We start from the raw sequence: 20,320 nt of genomic DNA, 5'->3' as shown, positions 1-20,320 counted from the left end.
CCTGGCCAGGGCCACTGCTGCTCCAAGTTAAACACTTGTATCTGGAAGTCCCGCCATCTTTCACCAGTTGTTCACTGCTCAAATCTGCACGTGCCTGAGGCTTGGCTTTCACCCCTGTGGTCTCCGGGTGATTCCTTCTGACTGTGCTGACTGGGAACACATGAACCAATGATCAGAAGGGGGGTTGTGGGGAGCATCTGGGCAGCCTTCCTTGCTCTTCCATCACAAAGAGATGACCTCAAATGTCTTCATTCATTCATTCCCACCCTGGTGTCTTTCATAGCCCCTCTTGTTAATGTTAGGTAATACCTCCCCCCGCCCCCCAAGAAAGAGCCTCCCCTTCAGCTTGGGTCTGGTTGGCCCTTCCTTCCTCCTCCAGCTCATGCTTCTCTGCCTTCCTGGTTTTTCTTGTCTTTGAAGCACTCCTGTTACCCTTTTTTATTTTAATTTTAAACTTCAGTTTATGAGCATTTATCTTCTCTCCTTCCCTTCACCATTCCTCCTACCCACCCAAAAGAAAGTGAACAAAACTCTAACAACATGTAGAAAATCAAGCAAAGCAAATTCCCATGTTGGCCACATCTCACACTGAGGATGAAGAGGATGAGCCCTGCATCCAAGTCCATCCTGGAGCCAGGGAATGTTTGTCCCTTCTGAGTGAGGCATTCATTAAACCTCCGGCTCAGGAGGTGTCCATCCCTCCCTCATCCATCCCTCCATTCTTCCATTTACTCCATCCATCCTTCCATCACTCCATCCATTCCTCTATCACTCCATCCATCCTTCCATCCCTCCCTCCATCACTCCATTCATCCTTCCATAGCTCCCTCCATTCCTCCATCACTCCATCCCTCCATTGCTCCTTCCCTCCCTCCCTCCATTCTTCCCTCCCTCCATCTATCCATCCATCCTTCCATCCCCCTCTCCATCCAGCCTTCCATCCCTCCATCCATCCCTCCATCACTCCATCCATCCTTCCATCCCTCCATCCCTCCCACTGGCTCAGGAGGTCTCCATCATTTCTGCATCTACTAAAGAAATCAACCTCTCAGGCTCTCCTAGTGGCTTCCTCTCCTGTTCTTCAATGATGTTCAGATGGGGCTACTTGGGTTGGACTTCTGCTTGTGCTACATTCTTCAGCAAGGAAGCAGCTGGGGTCACCTTGTGACCCACATTCAACCCTGCCCGGCCCTTTGGCCTTTGCTGTGCAAGACCTCTGGACCTCAAAGCCTGACCCAGAGAACAGTAGAAAAACCATTGGGTCACAAGAAACCCTTAGAGCATTATGGTTCCTCCATGGACTGCTGTCCCCCTTCTTCTCGTGGGCTTCTCGGGCATTCAAGCCCTTTGCCACCTGGACTTTTCTGCCTCATCAGCCTTTCTGCACTTTACTCCCCTCACCAGCCTTAGGTTTCAGCCACACTGGCTGCCCACTTACTGTGTACACAGGATGCCCCATCTCCCACCGCCATGCTTTTGCCCTCATTCCTGAATGTACTTCCTCATCACCGCTACCTTTTGGAATCTCTGATTTCCTGAAGGACTCATCTCAATCTCTTACCTTCTCCATGAAACCTTTCCTGGTCTCCCCAGATGGATGATATGGTATTCCCTCATGAAACTACCTTATATTCTAGGTAGTGTAGCAGATAGAGGGCTGGGCTTTGACTCAGGAAGACCTGAATTCAAATCATGACTCAGATGCTGGCTGTGTGACCCTAGGCAAGTCACTTAACCATTGTCAGGCTGAGTTTCCTCCTTTGTAAACAGGGATACAAGTCGTATTTACCTTCCAGGGTGTTGTTAGGTTCAAAGGAGACACTATATGTGTCATGCTTTGTGAATCTTGAAGTACCACAGAAATGTTAGCTACTCTGTACTCTATAGTAGTGCAACCCCCATCCAAAAGTAAGCTCCTTGAGGCCAGGGGGCTTCCCTAATATGTATGTGGTGATTGGTTGATGGAAGTCCTTCCATATGGATTCCCCTCCTCTTCCTTCTTTCCCAAAGGCCCAGTTCTACCTGCCCAGAGGGTCCACTTCCTTCCCCTCACCTGTAGCAGCTGCAGAGGGGCAGCCTCAGAGCGCAAGAGAGGCCCACATGCCCACTGCCTCCACTTGCTGCCTCCTTAGCGGAGTAAAGCTGCCATCCAAGTCACTGATAATCTCTCCGAGTAGAGAGCTACTCTCTGAGTAATGATATTTCATGAGAGAGCTACTCCTAGGCCCACTGGGGGGCATAGCTCCAGGTGGGAGGGTCCGCAGGGGATTTCCTGAGTTTACCTAGGTGCCCTCCAGTGTGTCTTTCCCTCATGTCCCCTGGGCAGTAGGGCGGCCCCCACCAGATGCTTTTCAGGGGAGTCTTCCTGACCTTTCTCTGCCTCATTCCCTCGACTGAGTTGTCCTCTCCAAAAAGGAAGTGTAGCTACCTAGTTGTTTTGACACGCCTGCCTATTTCCAATCTTATTTTCAAGACTTTCTTCAATCACAGTTATTTGTAGAAAGGAGAATGAACAGATGGACAGGTTTGCTCTCTCTCCCTCCCCCCACCCCCATCTATCTCTCTGCTCTGTCTCTCCCCTCTCTTCTTTCTCTCTCACCTTCCTTTCCCTCCTTCCTCCCTCTTCTCCTTCCCTCTTCTCCTCCCCTCTTCTCTCTCTCTCTCTCCTCTCTCTCTCTCTCTCTCTCTCTCTCTCTCTCTCTTTCTCTCTGTCTCTCTCTCTCTCTGTCTCTCTCTCTCTGTCTCTCTCTCTCTGTCTCTCTCTCTCTCTCTCTCTCTTTCTCTCTCTTTCTCTCTCTCTCTGTCTCTCTCTCTCTCTGTCTCTCTCTCTCTCTCTCTCTCACACACACACACACACACACACACACACACATATATCCCACAAGGTGAAGCTTCTTATGAGAAAAATGAAGTGTCATACCTGAGAATCTCACTGAAACCTTCCTCTCAGCCTGTCAATGTGGCTGACCCAGAAATACCAGCCCCATGGCATGGCAAAGAGAGCCCCTGGGAATCAGGGACCCAGATTCCAGCAGCCAATAGGGCCCCACACCTCCCCCCAGTCCAAACTGGGGTCATGGTAGGGCTCTCCTCCTCCTGCTCAGACCAGCCCTTCCAGGCCTAGGGGCTTGTGAGGAATCTGAGTAACTCTAAGTAACCGCTCATTAGCATTTAAATGTGCCATTTAGACCCAGCTGCCTGGACCATTCACTTAAATATAAAAGCTCAGCCAATCAGTGAGCACGTATTAAACACCTACTGTATGCCAGGCTCTTTAGAGGCTCTGGGGACAGAGACAATTGCACCGTGGTAAGGGAGGGATGTTCCCTGTGTGGAGGATGGGAGGACGCCTACTGAGAAGCTGGTGTAGCCACTGGTCACCCCTGCCTGGCCTTTGGGGGGTGTATCAATGAGGCCTTGCCAGTGGGCACCAGCCGGGGCTGGTGGGCTCAGTGAAAGCCTATAGCTCTTTCCCCAGACCATGCACTCTAGGGGTGGAGGAGGAGGAGGAGGAGTGGGTGAGGAGTTGGCATCTACATTGGTCCCTGGGGGATGGGGAAGCCTCGAAATCTGGAAAATCACATTTAAAAACCTTAACGGGTTGTGAATGAAAATGTAAATGTCAGCAAAACTCCCCACCATACTTTGAACCTGCTTCCTCTGGTTCCTAGAATTTTGGCATGGAACACGTTCCCCAGCAGCTTCTCAGGCACCCCCTTAGGCTCCCATGGGATTGTTCCTTAGGTCTTTGAGGTCACCTCCACCCTCTTGGATTCCCCCCCCCCGCCCCTGCCCCGTGTGGGCATGTCTTCTGGCCAGTGGCCTCTGCTTTCTTTACCTCACCCACTTCTTTACCTTATGGATCCACTGTTCTGGGGATGTGCCCCCATTTCTTCCACAATCCCCAGCCACCAGACATCCCTTATTGCTTTTTCTATAAGGCATGTTCCTGACGCCAACATCCTTAGGATTGGGCTCCCCAGGTATGTTCCCGGCAGGACGATTCATGCAGAGAGGACACCAGTCTGGGGGTCGGGGGGAGCTTCTTTCTCTAGGCTCTTTCTGGCAGAGGCCAGACCTCCCCTCACCAGGGATCTCGTCAGGGGCCTGCCTTCTTTGCAGGGAGGCTGGATCCAGTGGCCACCAGTGGTCCTTCCAGCCCGCAGAGTCTGTGCATCCCAGAGTGGGTTTTTATCAGCTCCTTGGGAGTTGCTAGGGATTAAATATACGTTTGTCATTTGTAAGCCATAAACATATTCCAGGCTTGGCCTATTTCTCTTTATCTTGAATATATATTCTTTTCCTCTAAAGAAAGTTTTCATTTTTATGTGATCAAAACCCCAATAATTCCTATTTCTGAAATGAAAATGTCACCCCTTCCATTGGAAGTATATTCCTATTTTCTGGTTTTTTAGATGTCTGGCTGGGACTTTGTGTAACACAGGAGATGACGACTTGTTCCCAGTGACCCCATACTGGCTTGCTGTGGGCAGAGCTCACACACTTCCCATCCGTGATTCCCTTCTGGGATTTTGGCATCATTTTAAATAGTCACCTTGCAGGGTCAGAGAGGGTGATCCCAGCAGGCCCTACCTCTGGGCTAAAGAAGGAGTTAAGCCACTCCCAAATGAACAGGCCAGGAAGTAGGTGTCCCACTGAGTCCTCAGGCCCCAGGTGGGAGACGTGATTGCCAGCATCATTTGACATGACCTGACATCAGCAGAACAGAGATGTTTGGGGTTTCTTGTGGCTGCCCTTGCTGGGACCTGCAGGGGTCTAGAGAAGTTGCCCTGGGCTCCCACCAGTGGAGCATATCTTTGAGTGGGGTCCCCAATGGGGGGACACCCCGGACCAGGTTACTCTCCCCTTCTCCCCCTTTGGTGAGATGTGAGACTATGGGATGAGGGACATCTTGGGCGTGCCCCAGCTTTGAGCTGAGGGTAGTGAGATTTTTATGGTGTTGGGAAATTTGACCCTGGGGAGGGACACAGCAGAGGAGGCAGAATGTTTGGAGGACAGCCTGGCCACGTGCAGATATGTTGGCCCCCAGGCCTCAATAATAGATGTGGGCCACCCATTGTACATATCATGTTGTAGGAAAAAAAGAACCACGCCCAGGGGCTATTGGGCCAGGCGCATGTGTGGTGGACCCTGCCAGGCTTGCCACCCTGACAGAGGTGATGAGTGTGGGGAGGTTGGATGCCCAAGGTGGCTGCCTGGTTCTGCAGGCCACACTCTGGTCAGGCCCAGGGGGTCTGAGGAGGAGGCAGAGGCTCACAAAGCGCTTGGCTCCCCCTGGCCTGGAGAAGGTAGAGTGCGAGGCTCATCCCTGTATGGGAGGTGATGCAGCTAAGAAGTGTGGGAGTTGGCATCTGAATTGAGGCCTCCCAACCCTGTGGACAGCGCATTTCTGGACTGCACTCTAACCAGGGATCAGCAAGTGTGTCTTTATTTTTAGATTTCATTATTTATCTTTATTTATCTTTATTATTTATCTTTGGTTTTAGATTTTATTGTTGCCAAGCAGGGAAGGAAAAGCAGCTGACTCAACTACTCTGGTCTCCCATCTCTCTGCAGAGAGAGGAGGGACGTGTGGCTTCCTTCACTTGTCTGGGACCGGGACTGGTCATTATAAGCCAACAGTTCAGTTGGCTCTCAGATCTGTTAGTCAGTCAACAAGCCTTCAGGAACCTCCTACAGTGAAGTGCTGGGGATAGAAAGAGAGGTCAGAGATGGCCACTGCCCTGGAGGAGCTGCCCCTCTAATCTGTGTTTTTGAGGCCACTTGTGTCTATTCCCTCCACTCGCAGAGACATTTAGTGCTTAGACTTTTTTCCAGTCAAGTTTCCGTGTACTCTAGCTGCACTCGTGTGGTCTGGGTGAAGTCTTTGAGTCTTTGAATTTTATGCCATCAGTGACTTGTCTTTTCTTTTCTGACAACCTCGATCCCTTCTTTGCTTAAGAATTGTGAGAGCGCTGGGAAAGATCTGTCCTCCTTCCCCTCCCCTTCCTCCTTTTCCCCTTCTCCCTTCCCCCCTCCCCTCCTCCTCCTCCTCTTCCCCCTTTATCATCTCCCCCTCCTCCGCCCTCTGTCCCTTCCTTTCCTTCTCTTCCTCCCCCTCCTGGAACACATGGGATGACTGTGGTCTGATGGACAGAACCCTAGCCTGGGAGCCCAGCAGCCTGGGTCCTCCTCTGGCTCTGCCTTTGGCTCCTTCTGTAACTGAAATCACTTTTTAAAAAAATTAATTGATTTATCAACAATCACTTCCAGAAGTTTTTGAGTTTCAAATTTTTCTGTCCTTTCTTCCCCACTTCCCTCCCCAAGACAGCATGCAATCTGATATAGGCTATACATTTACATTCCTGTTAAATATATTTTCACATTAGTCATGTTGTAAGTAAGAATTAGAACCAATAGGAGGAACCATCAAAAAGAGGAAACAAAACACAACAGAAGAAAAAAAGAGCAAAGAATCTGCTTCGATCTGCATTCAGACTCCACGGTTCTTTCTCTGGATGTGGATAGCTTTTTCCATCATGAGACCTTTGGAGATATCTTAGATCCTTGCATTGCTGAGAAGAGCCAAGTCTGTCAATATTAGTCATTGCACGGTGTGGCTGTTACCGTGTACAATGCTCTCCCGGTTCTGCTCACTTCACTCAGCATCAGACCATCCAAGTCTTTCCAGGTTTTTCTGAAGTCTGCCTGCTCATCATTTCTTATAGCACCATAGTATTCCATTACATTCATATACCACAGCTTGTTCAGCCATTCCTCAATGGATGGGCATCCCCTCAATTTCCAATTGTTTGCCACCACAGAAAGAGCTGCTATGAATATTTTTGTACATGTGGGTCCTTTTCCCATTTGTATGATCTCTTTGGGATACAGCCGTAGAAGTGCTATTGCCGGGTCAAAGGGTATGCACAGTTTGATAGCCCTTTGGGCGTAGTTCCAAATTGCTCTCCAGAATGAAATCACTTTTTTCCTCCAGACAATTTGTCCTCCCTAAAGGACAGGACGGGGTGTTATGAGGATGAGTGAGAGAGCATACAGCAGACCCCAGGGAGACTGAAGAGAGGTTCCCCATCTGGCTATGATAAAGGGGACCCTGAGAGACCGGGATAGACTCTGGCACAGGGGGGACACACAGACGCGCAGTCTTCTGTCTTTTCAGAGCCTGGATCAGGAAGAACGGGCTGATTCGGAGGTGAAGAGAATCTCAAATGTCTCAGTTATGGAGAATGGGCACCAGGTGATGGCAGGTGAGTGAGGAATCTCCCTGGGCTCAGCCCCAGGTGACCGCTGCCCAGGCTCCCTGGCTCCAATTCTGGACAGCCTTCCTCCAGTTCATTTTGGGGCCGGTGAGCGGTCTGGCAACCATGCCACAGGGGAGTACCCAAAGGGTCTGCAGAAGGCATGAGGCTTCAGGAGCTGTTCAGGTACTGTGAGGTTGGAGCGGGCAGAGTCAGGACTGATGGGAAGCAGGAGAAGCTGGGGCTGGCCCTTGGAGCGAGGGGCAGGGGGGAGAGCGTCCCCTGGCCAGCTGCTGGAGAGGGGATTCTCTGTCAGGGAGCAGGCTGGCTCTGCCGCTGTCTGACTCTGGGATCCTGCCTGTCCTTGTGGGGTGGGGCCGCCGCTCATCTCTCACCCTCAGGTGCTGATTGTCAGCCTGCAGTGTGCCCAGCCCTGTGCCTCACAACGGTTTGGGTTTGGCTGAGGTGCTGATCCTGCCTTGGAGGGAGGGGCACAGGAAACCCTAGGAGAACAAAGTTAGAAAACCCCTTTTTTGCTGCCAGCAATGTCCCCAAATGAGCCACATGGGAGGGAATCCAGGGAAGGGAGGGGTCAGCATGCTACAGTCTGGGAGGGCTTTCCAGGGGAGGTGGCCCCAAAGGTTGAGTTACTTTGGAGCCCAGGAGCCAGGGCTGGTGCTCCAGACTGGGGAATGTTGGGTGCTGAGGCCCTGTGGTGGGCAGGGGCTGGGAGGGCAGTGCTGGCTGAAAGGGGAGATCAGGAGGGGAGGTTTGAGCATGGCAGGGCCCTGAATGCCGGGCAGAAGACATTTGGTTTTTATCTGGTAGGAAGTGGGGAGCTACCAATGGTTTTTGAGCACAGAAGTAATAGGATAAAAGTGGTCCTTTGGGGGGATCTGAGATTGAACGCTGGCCTGCAGGCGGGGCTTGGAGGGGCTTGGTCAGTGTTGGCAAAGTGAGAGGAGGGGCCAGCTGGCCCACGGAACCGGGCCTGGCTGCTCCCTGGGCTCTGTGAGGATGGGGTCCAGGTTGGGGAGCAGCCCCCAGTGCTGACCTGGGTGAGGCTGAAGCCTCAGCTCCTGGCCCACCCCATGGATGCTGTCTCACTCACCCTCCATCCCTCTCTGTTCTCTCCCCAGAGTTCCCTGGGCCCCTCGAGCCCCATCCCTCGAGCAGGTCTCTTTGCATGCCCCACCAGCCTGTCACTGCCATCACCCGGGGCCCAGAGAAGGTTTCGGGGGAAATTGTGTCCCCAACCCTGGCCCGCTCTGGTGCCTTCAGGGCCACCCAGGGGCACAGCGCAAGCCTCAGCGAGGCAGTGAAGACTTCCAGCCAGCCAGGTAGGGAGGGGAAGGGAGGCTCTGGCCCTGGGGTTGGGGTGGGGTGGGGAGCTCTGCGGTAGGGAGGGAGAGGAGGAAGGCTGCTGACTGACCACGCCTCACTCTCTGCCTGTCCTCACCCCCAACCTCCAGTTATTGGAGCCATCCCCTCCCCCTCCTTTAGGCTCTCAGACCCTCCTCCCCAGAGCAATGTCTGAAAATGTCATGGGCAGCTGTCACAGTGCCCTGAGTGCTGGGCCTGGGCTCAGGAAGACCTGGGCTCAAATCTAGCCTCAGACACTTAGCAGCTGTGTGACCCTGGGCAAGTCACTGAACCCATCTGTAAAATGGGGATGACCCCTGTCAGGGTTGTTGTGAGGGTCCAGTGAGAGAATATCCATAAAGCTCTTTACAGACAGGAATACTGAGGCAGGGTAACATCTTCTAACACTGGCTGCCCAGATCCTGCCTCCAGTGCCAGCTGTGTGACCAGGGCTGGCCACTAGGCTGAGCCTCAGCTTTCCCTTCTGTTCAATGGGGAGAATACAATTCTTAGCCTTTATTAGTCTGTGAGCCCTCTTGGGGGCAGGCCGGTGCCTTCCCTGAGCATGGGCTCTCCCTCTGGCCCCACCCAGGGTCACACAGAAAGTAGCTGATTAGTGCAGGGAGGGAAGGCCTCTGAGGCGTGGCTGGCTCTCCTTCCAGGTCTGTGCTCTGTGGTCCCAGAGCTGCCCCAAGTGACCCTTGCTGCCAGTCTCCTCCCCCAGTCTGAGGCCTGGGGATCACTAGGGGAGGAGGGGCAGGTCCTATTCAAGCTTGAGCAGTGGTGAAAGCATCTGAGCCTGGGAGGGGGGAGCGACCAGATGGGCCCCGGGCTGTCGGCGGGAGCCCCACGGGCTGTCCCACTCACGTGGCCTAGGGTTCTATATGTTGGTGTCTTTTCTCCTGACATTTAGAGAAGAGCCTCAGGGTCACCGGGTCCTCCTCAGTCAGTAGCTTTGGGATGACCAGTGTCTTTGTCAACAGTGAAAGGTAAGCCAGCCTCCCACCAGCATCCACGGCCACCTGTGACCACTCGTGCCCTCCCATGGCCACCATAGCCTCTGACCTTGCAGTGCAGCCTGAGGCCCAGCATCCCTTGACCTTGCATTTAGGCCTTTGGTTTTGCATTTGTAACAGAGGTCTTGGTCTCGGAGACCTGAAGAGCTTGCCATGTTGCGGGACCATGTCTTGCAGCTCCTGCCCCTGGGGTGGCCTGATGTAGGCTGGCTAGGGCCTCAGAGTCCATTCCTGCCAGCCAGGGTGGATTGAAGTCTGCATTGTTCTGGGTTTTACTGGGCACTATATAGAAGGGGTGACTCAGAGCTGGCCTGATCCACAAGGAGTGAGGGGGCCACGTCGGGGCCTGGTTCAGAAGCTGCTTCTGCCCTGGCTCTTTGCCTATGAGATCCTGGGCCTGTCCTCGGGATCTCAGCCCCAGGTGGGGATGCGGGAGGCTTCTCCCAGGCCTCTGGGCCTGGCTGGACTGGCAGAGTGACTCCTGGCCAGCAAGTTGAGGGGACAGAACTGGCAGGCCAGTTGGTGGCTTGAGCCAGGGGCCCCTTCCTGGGGTCAGAATAGCTGTCTGCTGCTGCCCACAGGAGCTCATGGGAAGGGGAAGAGCCCTCTGGCTCTGCTGGGTTTCACTGTGGGACTGTGCCCACCTTGGGGGGCGGGGGGAGAGGGAAGCAGAAGGCGTCCTGCCCTCTTGTGTCAGAGCAGCCCTTCCTCCAGCTTCCAGCAGGCGACCCCTCCCAAATCGCCATCCCCACCACCGCCAGCAGTCAGCCATCGGCAGGGGGAGCGTCGCAGGGAGCTGGTGAGATCCCAGACACTGCCACGGACCTCTGGGGCTCAGGCCCGCAAAGCTCTTTTCGAGAAGTGGGAACAAGATGCCGGCAAGTATGAGCTGCCCACCTTCTGCACCCAGCTGGGTTCAGGGGGGATTGTGCAGGGGGACAGCTTGTCTGAGCTCTCACCTAGCAGCACCCAGTTATGACCCCACGGTAGTCCCTTCATCAGTGATGATTGGACTGAGTGACAAGGCAGTGGGGCGGCCAGAGGGGCCCTGGTGACTCTGCAGCAGCATCCATTGCAGCACAGCCCCAGAGCCCCTGGGGTGCCCTGACTCCCCTTGCCAGGAGGTAAGCCCCGGGAATGTGGGAAGGCTCCCAAGCCCAGACATACAGGCAGGCCAGCAGCCGGCCCTGGATTCGATGGTACCTGGTGCTCTGTTGGAAAGGGGGAGGGATGGATGCCCGCTTGTGGGGAGAGGCCCGAGGCCAGGCCAGCCCTGCAGCCTTGCCTCTCTCTGTCTTCCAGGGGCCGAGGGGAGTCCCGGGCCAAGCTCAAGCGCTCACAGAGCTTTGGTGTGGCCAGCGCAAGCAGCATCAAGCAGATTCTTTTGGAATGGTGCCGCTCCAAGACCATCGGGTACCAGGTAAGATCCTGAGTGTGAGTCCTGAGGATGGAGAAGCCCTCCCTGGATGGGGGGAGGGGAAGGGTCGACTGCTTGGGCAGGAGATGCTGAGGCGTGGGGGCCGAGAAGAAGATTCCTAGCAGGAGTTAGGTTGGGGTCCCTATAGCCACTCGGTGAGGCAGGTTTGAGGTTCAGTGAGGAACCCCACTCTGCTGATGTACCTCACTTTCTTAGTGGCCTGTCTGGGGAGGTGGTCAAGGGAGGTACTGAAGTTACACAGCCCCCTTGTTCTGGACTCCTCCCTAGCCCCTCTGCCACACAGCTTCTTACTATGGCATCAGCATCCCCTTTTACAGATGTGGAAACTGAGGCATGGATTAAATGGCAGGCCCAGGGTCAGCGTTTCTGGCATGGGATTTGATCTCAGGGCAAAGAGGAAGAGGCCATGCCCTTGGGGCAGGAGACTGGAGGGAGGCCCTGTTCCCTCCCCGTTTTCTTCTGGGATGCAGAGGCCTGGCCTTCACTCTTCTCTCCCTCCCTCTCTGGGTCCCTGCAGCATGTCGACCTCCAAAACTTCTCCTCCAGCTGGAGTGATGGCATGGCCTTCTGTGCCCTCATCCACTCCTTCTTCCCAGAAGCCTTTGACTACAACTCCCTGGACCCGGGTGAGCGGAAGAAGAACTTTGAGCTGGCCTTCTCCATGGCCGAGTGAGTACCTGGAGGCAGGCAGTGGGTTTTGTCTTGTCTTGTTTTTCTTGAAAATTAATTTATTTTTAGTTTTTAGCATTCACTTCCATAAGCCTTTGAGTTTTAAATTCTCCCCCTCCTCCCCCCTCCCCAAGATGGTGTGCATCTGATATAGGTTCTATTAGTATGTTCATATTAAGCATATTTTCCCATTGGTCATGATGAAAAGAATTAGAAATAATGGGAGGAACCACCAGAAAGAAGCAATAAAACAAAACAACAAAGGAAAAGGAGAGCAAATAGTCTGCTTCAATCTGCATTCAAACTCCATAGTTCTTTCTTTGGATGTGGACAGCATTTTCCATCATGAGGCCTTCGGAGAGGCTTTAGATCCTGGCATTGCTGAGAAGGGCTAAGTCTATCAATATTAGTCATCTCACAGTGTTGTTATGGTGTACGATGGTCTCCTGATTCTGCTTACTTCACTCAGCATCAGACTATATGAGTCTTCCCAGGTTTTTCTGAAGTCTGTCTGCTCCTCATTTCTTATAGCACCATAGTATTCCATTACATTCATATACCACAACTTGTTCAGCCATTCCCCAATGGATGGGCATCCCCTCAATTTACAATTCTTGGCCACCACACAAAGAGCTGCTATAAATATTTTTGTACATGTGGGTCCTTTTCCCATTTGTATGATCTCTCTGGGTTATAGCCCTGGAAGTGCTATTGCTGGGTCAGAGTATGCACAGTTTTATAGCCCTTTGGGCGTAGTTCCAAATTGCTTTCCAGAATGGTTGGATCAGTTCACAATTCCACTAACAATGCATTAGTGTTCCAATTTTCCCACATCTTCTCCAACATTTATCATTGTCCTGTTTCATCATGGAGCCTGCATCTTACAGGTCTGGGGTTGGCCTAGAGCACCTTCCTGAGTGTTTGAGGGAGTCCCCAATCCCCAGCCAAGTTTCTGATCTGAACCGTGCACACTTTCTTGGCCGGTCCCCTCTAGGACCAGGGATACAGACTGATCAGCTAGTCAGAGGACAAGGGGGAGAGGGGCCAGCCTGTGGCTGGAGACCAGAACCAAGGACCCAGACCCTGTCCTTGACTTCTCCTGCTCCCTGATCTGACCCGAATGAGATCTCTGAGTCAGCCCAGAGAGCACTGAGTGTCAGTGGGAAGTAGTAGCAGGGTCTCCTGACCGGCAGGGCAGGGATCTGCCCCAGATGCCTTGCTCTCCCCAGGGAATGACTGTCCAGACCGCAGAAGCTTCCTCCAAAGACCATCCATGGTAGCACCCTGAGCCAGTGCTCTGACAAGATTCACCCAGGGTCCCAGGCTCCAAGAGGGGGCAAAGGCTCAGACCAGGAGTGGAGAAAGAGGGGCCTCGGCTGCCATCTCTCTGCATACTGGGCACCCCAAGTGGCACCCAGCAGCTAAAGTTAGCCTGGTGGGGCTGAGCTGGGGCCTCCTTCCCGAGGGCTGCTGGGACATCACATCCTGAGCTGACCGGGCCACAGCTGGTCTCTGGAGCTGGCCCTCCTCACTTGGAGAGCTGCTCTGGGTCTTGGGCCATCGTCATTGGTGCAGTTTTGTAACATTCTGTCCCATGTCCTCACCCCATTCCATCCCATCCCATCTCCTTGAATCCCAGAGCCCCAGAATGGCCCCCAAGTCTGTGCCCACCCATCAGTTGGGGAATGGCTGTGCTGTGGGATGTTATGTAAGGACTGTTACGTATCCTAAGAAACAGTGCATGTGAAAGAGGTGGAGAAGATTGGAAAGACTTCCACGAACTGATCCAAAGTGAAGTGAGCAGAAAGATGGCCCTGAGCACATACCTAGAATGACCAGGTTGGCCCTGAGGCAGAGGAGGAGGAGGATGAGTGTCCTGGCCTCTCTCCCTCCCAGGACACTTCAGACACAGATGGGACCTGGCAGGGCCACTGGGGCCAGCAGATGTTTCTTCTGTCACTGGCCTCGCCCCTTTCCTTCCCAACCCAAGCTTGGCCGCATGTGTCCCCGCAAGCCTGAGCATTGTCCCAGAGGGCCCAGGGACAGCCTCAGGGGCGAATCATTTACCCCACCTAGAACTGCCTTTAGCTGCCCAGTGGGACTTAGCCTGGATGCCATCTTTGGGGAGATAGAGCTGGAGTGCCATGGGCTTGCCAGAACCAAGAGCCCAGCAGAGCCTTCCTCTGAGAGCCATATGACATGCCGGGAGAGAGCTGAGCTGTGCCTCAGTTTCCTCCTCTGGGAGTGGGGGAATCCCAAAACCGATGTGAGGAAATGCTTCAGTAGCCTTCATTGTTCTATAAATGGGGGCCTAGAAGAGATGGAAGATGGTTCTGCCTGGAGCCCCTCAACAGCAGATGGGAATGGACCAGGGCCCGAGCCTTTTGGCCTGGACTGAAAAGGGAAGTCTGTCAGCAAGCCTAGGGCTTACTTAGAGTGTGCCAGGCATTGTGGTAAGTTCTGGGCACACAAAGCAGATGAAACCCCTGCCCTCAGGGAGCGCACATTGTCCTGGTGGAGTCATAAGCCTAGAAATATGCAGTGTAAATGGAGGTGGTCTCAGAAGGCCCCAGCAACTAGCAGCCAAGTTGGGAGGGGGAGGCTGGAGGTGGAGAGAAAGGTGGCACGGATGCGGCTGAATCTGTGGAAGCCCACCGAGAGGGGAGAAGAGGAGACCCCAGGCATCCTCGGGAGATGCTCCCACTTAGTTAGCGGGCTTGACTCATGGGCAGAGAGGGAGGAGGAGAGCCACCCACAGGCTCTGAGGCTGCAGAGAAAAGGCCCTGGATTCGGTGACTAAGAGACCAAGAGACTGTCAACTCAGGACAAAGGAGTTGTGGTGAAGGAGGAGGCCAGAAGCTGGAGTGAGAGAGGAGAAGGGGGAGGGACACCGACTGCAGGTGGCTCCTCAGGGAGTTTGGCGTGAAGGGACAGATTAAGGGAGGGTGGTGGGGCTGCGGGTGGAGGTGGCTGGTGGTGGCAGGTTTTTGAGGATGGAAGAGTTCTGGGCATGTTTATAGGCAGCAGGGAAGCAGCCAGTAGAGGAAAGATTGAAAATTAATTAGCGAGAGCGGGGCTGATAGAGGGGACAATCTTCGAGCCCTCCTACAGGTAGAGGAGCTGGCCTTTCTGGGAGACAGGGCTAACAGCATCTGGGTACTGGGAGAGCAGGAGGGGGCCTTGGGCCTTAAGGAGGCAGTGAATGTGTCTGTGAGCATGTTACCCAAACCTATCGATGTGGCAGCATAGGGGAGGGGTGGGCTGCCTGCTGGCCCTGGGGGGGTCCTCTGGGGTGTGAACTCAGCAGCCCCCATGAGGGACAGAGGTGAGCGAGCCTGCATGATGAGCTTCCGACACAGAGAGGGGCAGACCAGCCCAGCAAAGGCAGCTTCGCGGTTACCCTGCCCGGGATGTCTTTCAGCTTCTCTGGTTACAGCTGGAACAACTTGGGGGTGGGGGGCAGGCTATTTGTGGTTTCCATGTGTCTCTGGTGAAAACTGAACTGAGGGCATCAGATTTCCTAACACACTTGGAAAATTCTTCCTGAGAAAAGCCGGCCCCCAAGCTGCCTGCTCTCTCAGGGCCATGTGGCTTCTGGGGCCCTTCGCCCTACTGCCCCAGGAGGCCCTAGTGCGACTGAGGCGTCAAGGGGAGGACACTGAGGCTCCAGGGGTCCCAGAGCCGGCATGCAGGCAGAGGCTTTTGTGCTTCCAGCTAGCTGAGCTCCCCAGGCAGGGGCAGCTTGGGGATCTGGGAAAGGTGAAAATGGGGGCCAGTTTGCCAGAATCTTTCTGACCGAACCTTACCTATGCTAATCACTAATTGTTTATTAAGTACCTACTAGAGCTGGGCCCTGTGCTAAGCCTAGGCATACAAAGAAAAGCCAAAGCCCCTGCCGGCCCTCAGGGAGCTCCCAGTCTAATGGGGGAGACAAGGAGCAAACAGCTTTGTACAGACATGCCATGCACCAGACCAACTGGAGTGGTCAGTTGGAGGAAGGCGCTGGCGTTAAGGGAAATCAGGATCTTGGAGAATGTGGGACTGGAAGGAAGCTAAGAGGAGGGGAAGGGGAGGAGAGGGGGGAGGGGAAGAGGGAGTGGGAGAGGGAGGGATGGGAGAGGGAGGGGAGGAGGAAAGAGCAGGGATGGGAGGGGGAGGCGCTCCCAGGCGGAGAAGATGCCTGGACTCAGACAGGAGGCTCTTGACCCTGATGGCCAAGCTTGGCTGGGCCTCTGGAGAAGAAGGGGCTGGGGCGTTGGCCCACATCCAGCTCTGTCCTTGCAGACTCACTTGCTGTCCCTTGCTGGGGCCGGCTTTGAGCCTCAAATAGCTGTGGGGACAGCCTGTGACAGATGGCTCAATTTCGCCTTGACCTTTGGTTTTTGGGAAGCCCTGGGCCCACAGCCAGGGCCTGCTAGTGGGGCTTAGGTTACACTTTATCTTGGGCTTGGAGTGGAGGCCCAGGCCACCCTCCCTAAGACTCCCAGAGTGGCAGCAGCATGTTTGTGGGCGAGACCTCATCTCAGGCCTTGTCCCCTGGGCCTTCCCAGCTCTCCTGAGCAAACATCCCCCCCTGCTGGGTGGAATGGCTTGGGGTCCTGTGGGCCCCAGACTCTCATCCTTCCCTGGGCACCATATATAAATATGACGGATATTTTTGTTTTTATTTATGGCTTTTGTTTTTGTTCTTTTGGTGAGGCAATTGGGGTTAAGTGACTTGCCCAGGGTCACACAGCTAGTGGGTGTCAAGTGTCTGAGGCCAAATTTGAGCTCAGGTCCTCCTGGCTCCAGGGCTGGCACCCTCTCCACCGCGCCAGGATACTCTTTGTTATATCGATGTGAAGGTTGGCTTGAGAGGTCACCCCCCCCCCCCAGCTCTTGGCTCTGTGAATATCCATGTGTCCTTGTGTTGGGTCCCTTCTCCTTTCAGGACCTGCTTCCTCAGTTTTCTGCTCCATGAAATGGGATAAGCCCCAGTGACAGAGTCTGAGCATCCTGGGATGCAGCCCTGGGGCTAATATGGCCAGCACTTGGTGGGGGGCTGGTACAGAGCAGGCACGCAGTAAAGGCTGAGAGGTTGCCTTCTTGTCCTGTGTCCTAGGAACCTGGCTCAGTGTGACCGCCTCATCGAGGTAGACGACATGATGGTGATGGGCCGGAAGCCGGACCCCATGTGTGTCTTCACGTACGTGCAGTCCCTGTATAACCACCTACGCCGCTTTGAGTGACCTCAGGGGCCTGCCCCCTAGGGCCGCCCAGAAAAGGCCCGGCCCCTCGAGGTCAGTCCCTCCCAGGCATGGGGTCAGCGAGGGTGGCAGATGAGCTGGAAGAGCCGCTGAACTGGAGGAGGAGAAAGGGTGCAGACGTTGGTGCTATGAAATCACCCCCTTCCCTGGGAGAGTCCAGAATGGGAAAGGCTGAGGTGGCCCACCATAGGCTTCTCACAAAGTGCCTTTATGGATCATGCGGTGTGCCTCAGGATGCAGCACCTGTGGTGAACCCCCCAGGCTCCCTCCCTGGAGTGTCTGAGCCCCAGGCTGTGGGGCATGCTAAACTCCTGCCAAGGCCACCTCCCCCAAGTACCCTCCCTGGGCCCCCCCCCATAGCGGGCTCAGTCACTCGGCTGGTCTCTTTTTAGAGGGTTGCTGCAGCCATTTATAAGGTCGTGTGACCTGTGTCGATGCTCATTTGTACATAAAAGATGTGCACCCAGGCTCACTTTGGACTTGGCTTTTTGTTTGGAATAGGAGGTGGGGTCTGCCGGCCTGGTCATCCACAACCGTGCGTCTTGTGAGGCCCCAGAGCCTGGGCCAGTTCTTCCTGCCTCCACCATCCTCTTCCCCCCAGCCCAGCCCAGACCTCTCCTTTAGGAAGCTCCCAGGGCTCCCTGGATCTCTTAGTGCTGGCCCTTAGCTAGAGGTCTGTATCCCATTGTGGAAGGGCCCTTGGCTTCTCCAGGGCAGGGAGGACCTGGTGACTGCTGGGGCACTCTCCATCCCCAAACCAGCAGTAATAATGCTTAATGGGCACTGCACAAAGCCCTTTACAAACATCTTATTTGATCCTCACAACAATCCTGGGAGAGAAGTGCTCTTATTATCCCCATTTTACAGGGAAGGAAACTGAGGCAGAAGTGAAGTGACTTGCTCAGAGTCATGCTGCTAGTAAGTGTCTGAGGCAAGATTTGAACTTGGGTCCTCCTGACTCTAGGCCTAGTGCTCTGTCCTCTGTATTGTGGAGCTGCCCATTGGCACAGCCCAGCAGAGCTCGGAGATGCTGACTACAAGGTGAATGAGCCCTGGGGGGGGGTTTATTGAGGCCAGCCCCTTGAGTCAGAGGAGAATATTGGCCCTGTATAGTCACACTAGCTCTAACCCCTCTGCTTGCCCATACAATATCCCAATGGATAAACTCCTACAGGAATGGGCAGGGCTGTATGGAGGGGAGGGCACCATCATGGGGTTCTGCCACATGATGTCTTCAGAGAAAACCTCTGACAGCCACACAAAGGATACTGGCACTGGGCTGAGGGTGGGGGGCTCGGAGGCAGCTGGTGCCTGGCTCTGCGCTTCATTTTGGAGACATCTTCCCACCCCCTTCTACAGCAGTCGGTTCATTTCAAGCCTGGGCACCATGCAAAGGCCCTTGGCTCTCTTCTGTAACTTAACGAGCTTATTTTATGCTAAGACTTCTTCACATGGAGTCTATGAACTCAAGAAATCCATATTGAGAGATTTCAATGTAATTGGTGACCCCTGGATCCTATAGATTTCATTTCATGTATCTAAAAACATCATATTTATCTATTTTGATTTATCAACATCACTTCCATAAGCTTTTGAGTTTTAAATTTTTCTCCCCCTCTCTCTCCAAGATGGCATGCAATCTGATACCGGCTATACATATACATTCCTATTAAACATATTTTCGCATTAGTCATGTTGTAAGGAAGAATTAGAACCAATGGGAGAAATCATGAGAAAGAGGAAACAAAATGAAACAGAAGAAAAAAAAAGAGCAAATAGTATGCTTTGGTCTACATTCAAACTCCATAGTTCTTTCTTTGGATGTGGACAGCATTTTCCATCACGAGACTTTTGGAGATGTCTTAGAACCTTGCATTGCTGGGAAGGGCTGAGTCTATCAATATTAGTCATCGAACACTGTGGCTCTTACTGTGTATAACATTCTTCTGGTTCTGTTTGCTTCACTCTGCATCAGTCCATGCAAGTCTTTCCAGGTTTTTCTGAGTCTGCCTGTTCATCAAAAAACATCATTTTGAGAAGAGGTCCATAGGTTTCATCTGACTCCCAAGGTCGGGCCTTGAACACAAACAAGGTGAAAGGTTATAAGTTCAATCATAATTGCTCTGAGCCCCCAGTTCCTGACATGAAGGCAGACGACAGGCTGTGCCGAAGCCTGTGCTTGCATGTAGAGTTAGCCCATCCATGGTCTGAGGCCCAGGGAGGGCCAGGGGGCCAGTAGGTGCAGAAGAGGGCTTCCCAGTGGGCTCTGTCATCTCCCAGTGTGGGAGATGCTGTTATGCTGCTCTGACAGGGGTTAAGTTCCTCAGCAGTTTGTTCATAGACTTTTCATGGATGCCCTTAGGTTCTCAATGTCCCGGCCCACTGGTTGGGCTGGCGCCCAGCTTATTCTGCCTTCCTGAGGGTGCTGATGCATTTCTTCTGTTGCCTTCCCTTCTGGGTCTCCTCAGGGATAGATGGGCCCAGGTGTGCTATGGGACAGGGTTAAGATGACCCGCTTGTGGGCCCTGCATAGCTCTGGCATCAGGCATGTGCCCATGGAATCAGCCAGGCAGTTCACGAGGCACTGGTATGGGTGAGTTCATGTCTGTCAGGACCTCTTAGACTCTTGGAATCAGTCTGATGAAAGGTCCTGCTCCCTTCCCTTGCCCTAGGATTGACAGCACAAGGATGGAGAGGGGGAGGGAGGAGGGGGTCCTAAAACTCATTTCAGGAGCACAAAGAGATTTCACTTCAGGCACACTACCTGCCCCCCACCCCAGTTTCAGGGAGTTATGCAGTGTGTCAATGAGTCAATCAAACATTTATGCAAAGTCTATGAAGTTCCTTCCAGACCCCATGCTCAGTCCTGGGCCCACAAAGAGGAAAGTAAACCTGTCCCTGCCCTTGGGTCATCAGCATATAATTGTCTTACGGACTAGAAAATCACCAAGCACACACATTTCCTTCTGGAGGCTAGGAGAGGGTTGTCTGGGGAACACCTTGTTTCTCTCTGAGCCACTGAATGTGACAGTGCCAATGTGGCCCTGCCTGCTACGTGCCTTTTCCTAGAGGATAGAACCAAATGACCAGGGCAATCAGAACAGGCCTCCTGGAGGAGGTAGCTGGAGCCTTGAAGGTGCCAGGGGAGGCTAAACAGAGCGGGCGGGGGAGATGAGCCTGGAAAGGCTGGCTGGGAACCAGTTTCTATTGAGTCTTGGGGGTGGGTAACAGGGAACCTTGGCAGGATCAGATCTGTGCTTTTGGCAGTACAGCCAGGTGGGGCTGTGCCAGGGGAGGCTGAGAAGGGCACCCCCATTCCTCCATCTACCC

At 53.7% G+C, this 20,320-nt stretch overlaps 1 protein-coding gene across 2 annotated transcripts in view; it reads left to right on the top strand.

Moving 5' to 3' along the window:
• Positions 1–17,756, top strand: part of SMTNL2 (smoothelin like 2) — a 28,905-nt gene extending 11,149 nt beyond the window's left edge. The window contains exons 2-8 of one of the 2 annotated variants that reach the window (XM_020964788.2): positions 7,181–7,268; positions 8,399–8,599; positions 9,535–9,610; positions 10,340–10,519; positions 10,940–11,057; positions 11,593–11,744; positions 16,846–17,756. In XM_020964788.2, the coding sequence (XP_020820447.1) occupies positions 7,181–7,268; positions 8,399–8,599; positions 9,535–9,610; positions 10,340–10,519; positions 10,940–11,057; positions 11,593–11,744; positions 16,846–16,972 (942 nt within the window). In that variant the 3' untranslated portion in view covers positions 16,973–17,756. The remainder of the gene's footprint in view (positions 1–7,180; positions 7,269–8,398; positions 8,600–9,534; positions 9,611–10,339; positions 10,520–10,939; positions 11,058–11,592; positions 11,745–16,845) is intronic. The other variant, XM_020964789.2, reaches the window with a different exon arrangement.
• Positions 17,757–20,320: the final 2,564 nt, after the last annotated feature.

The sequence above is a fragment of the Phascolarctos cinereus genome, unplaced genomic scaffold (assembly GCF_003287225.1).
Source record: "Phascolarctos cinereus isolate Bilbo 61053 unplaced genomic scaffold, phaCin_HiC Scaffold_7;HRSCAF=346, whole genome shotgun sequence".
Classification (NCBI taxonomy): Eukaryota; Metazoa; Chordata; class Mammalia; order Diprotodontia; family Phascolarctidae; genus Phascolarctos; species Phascolarctos cinereus.
This window is presented reverse-complemented; position numbering and strand designations above follow the sequence as displayed.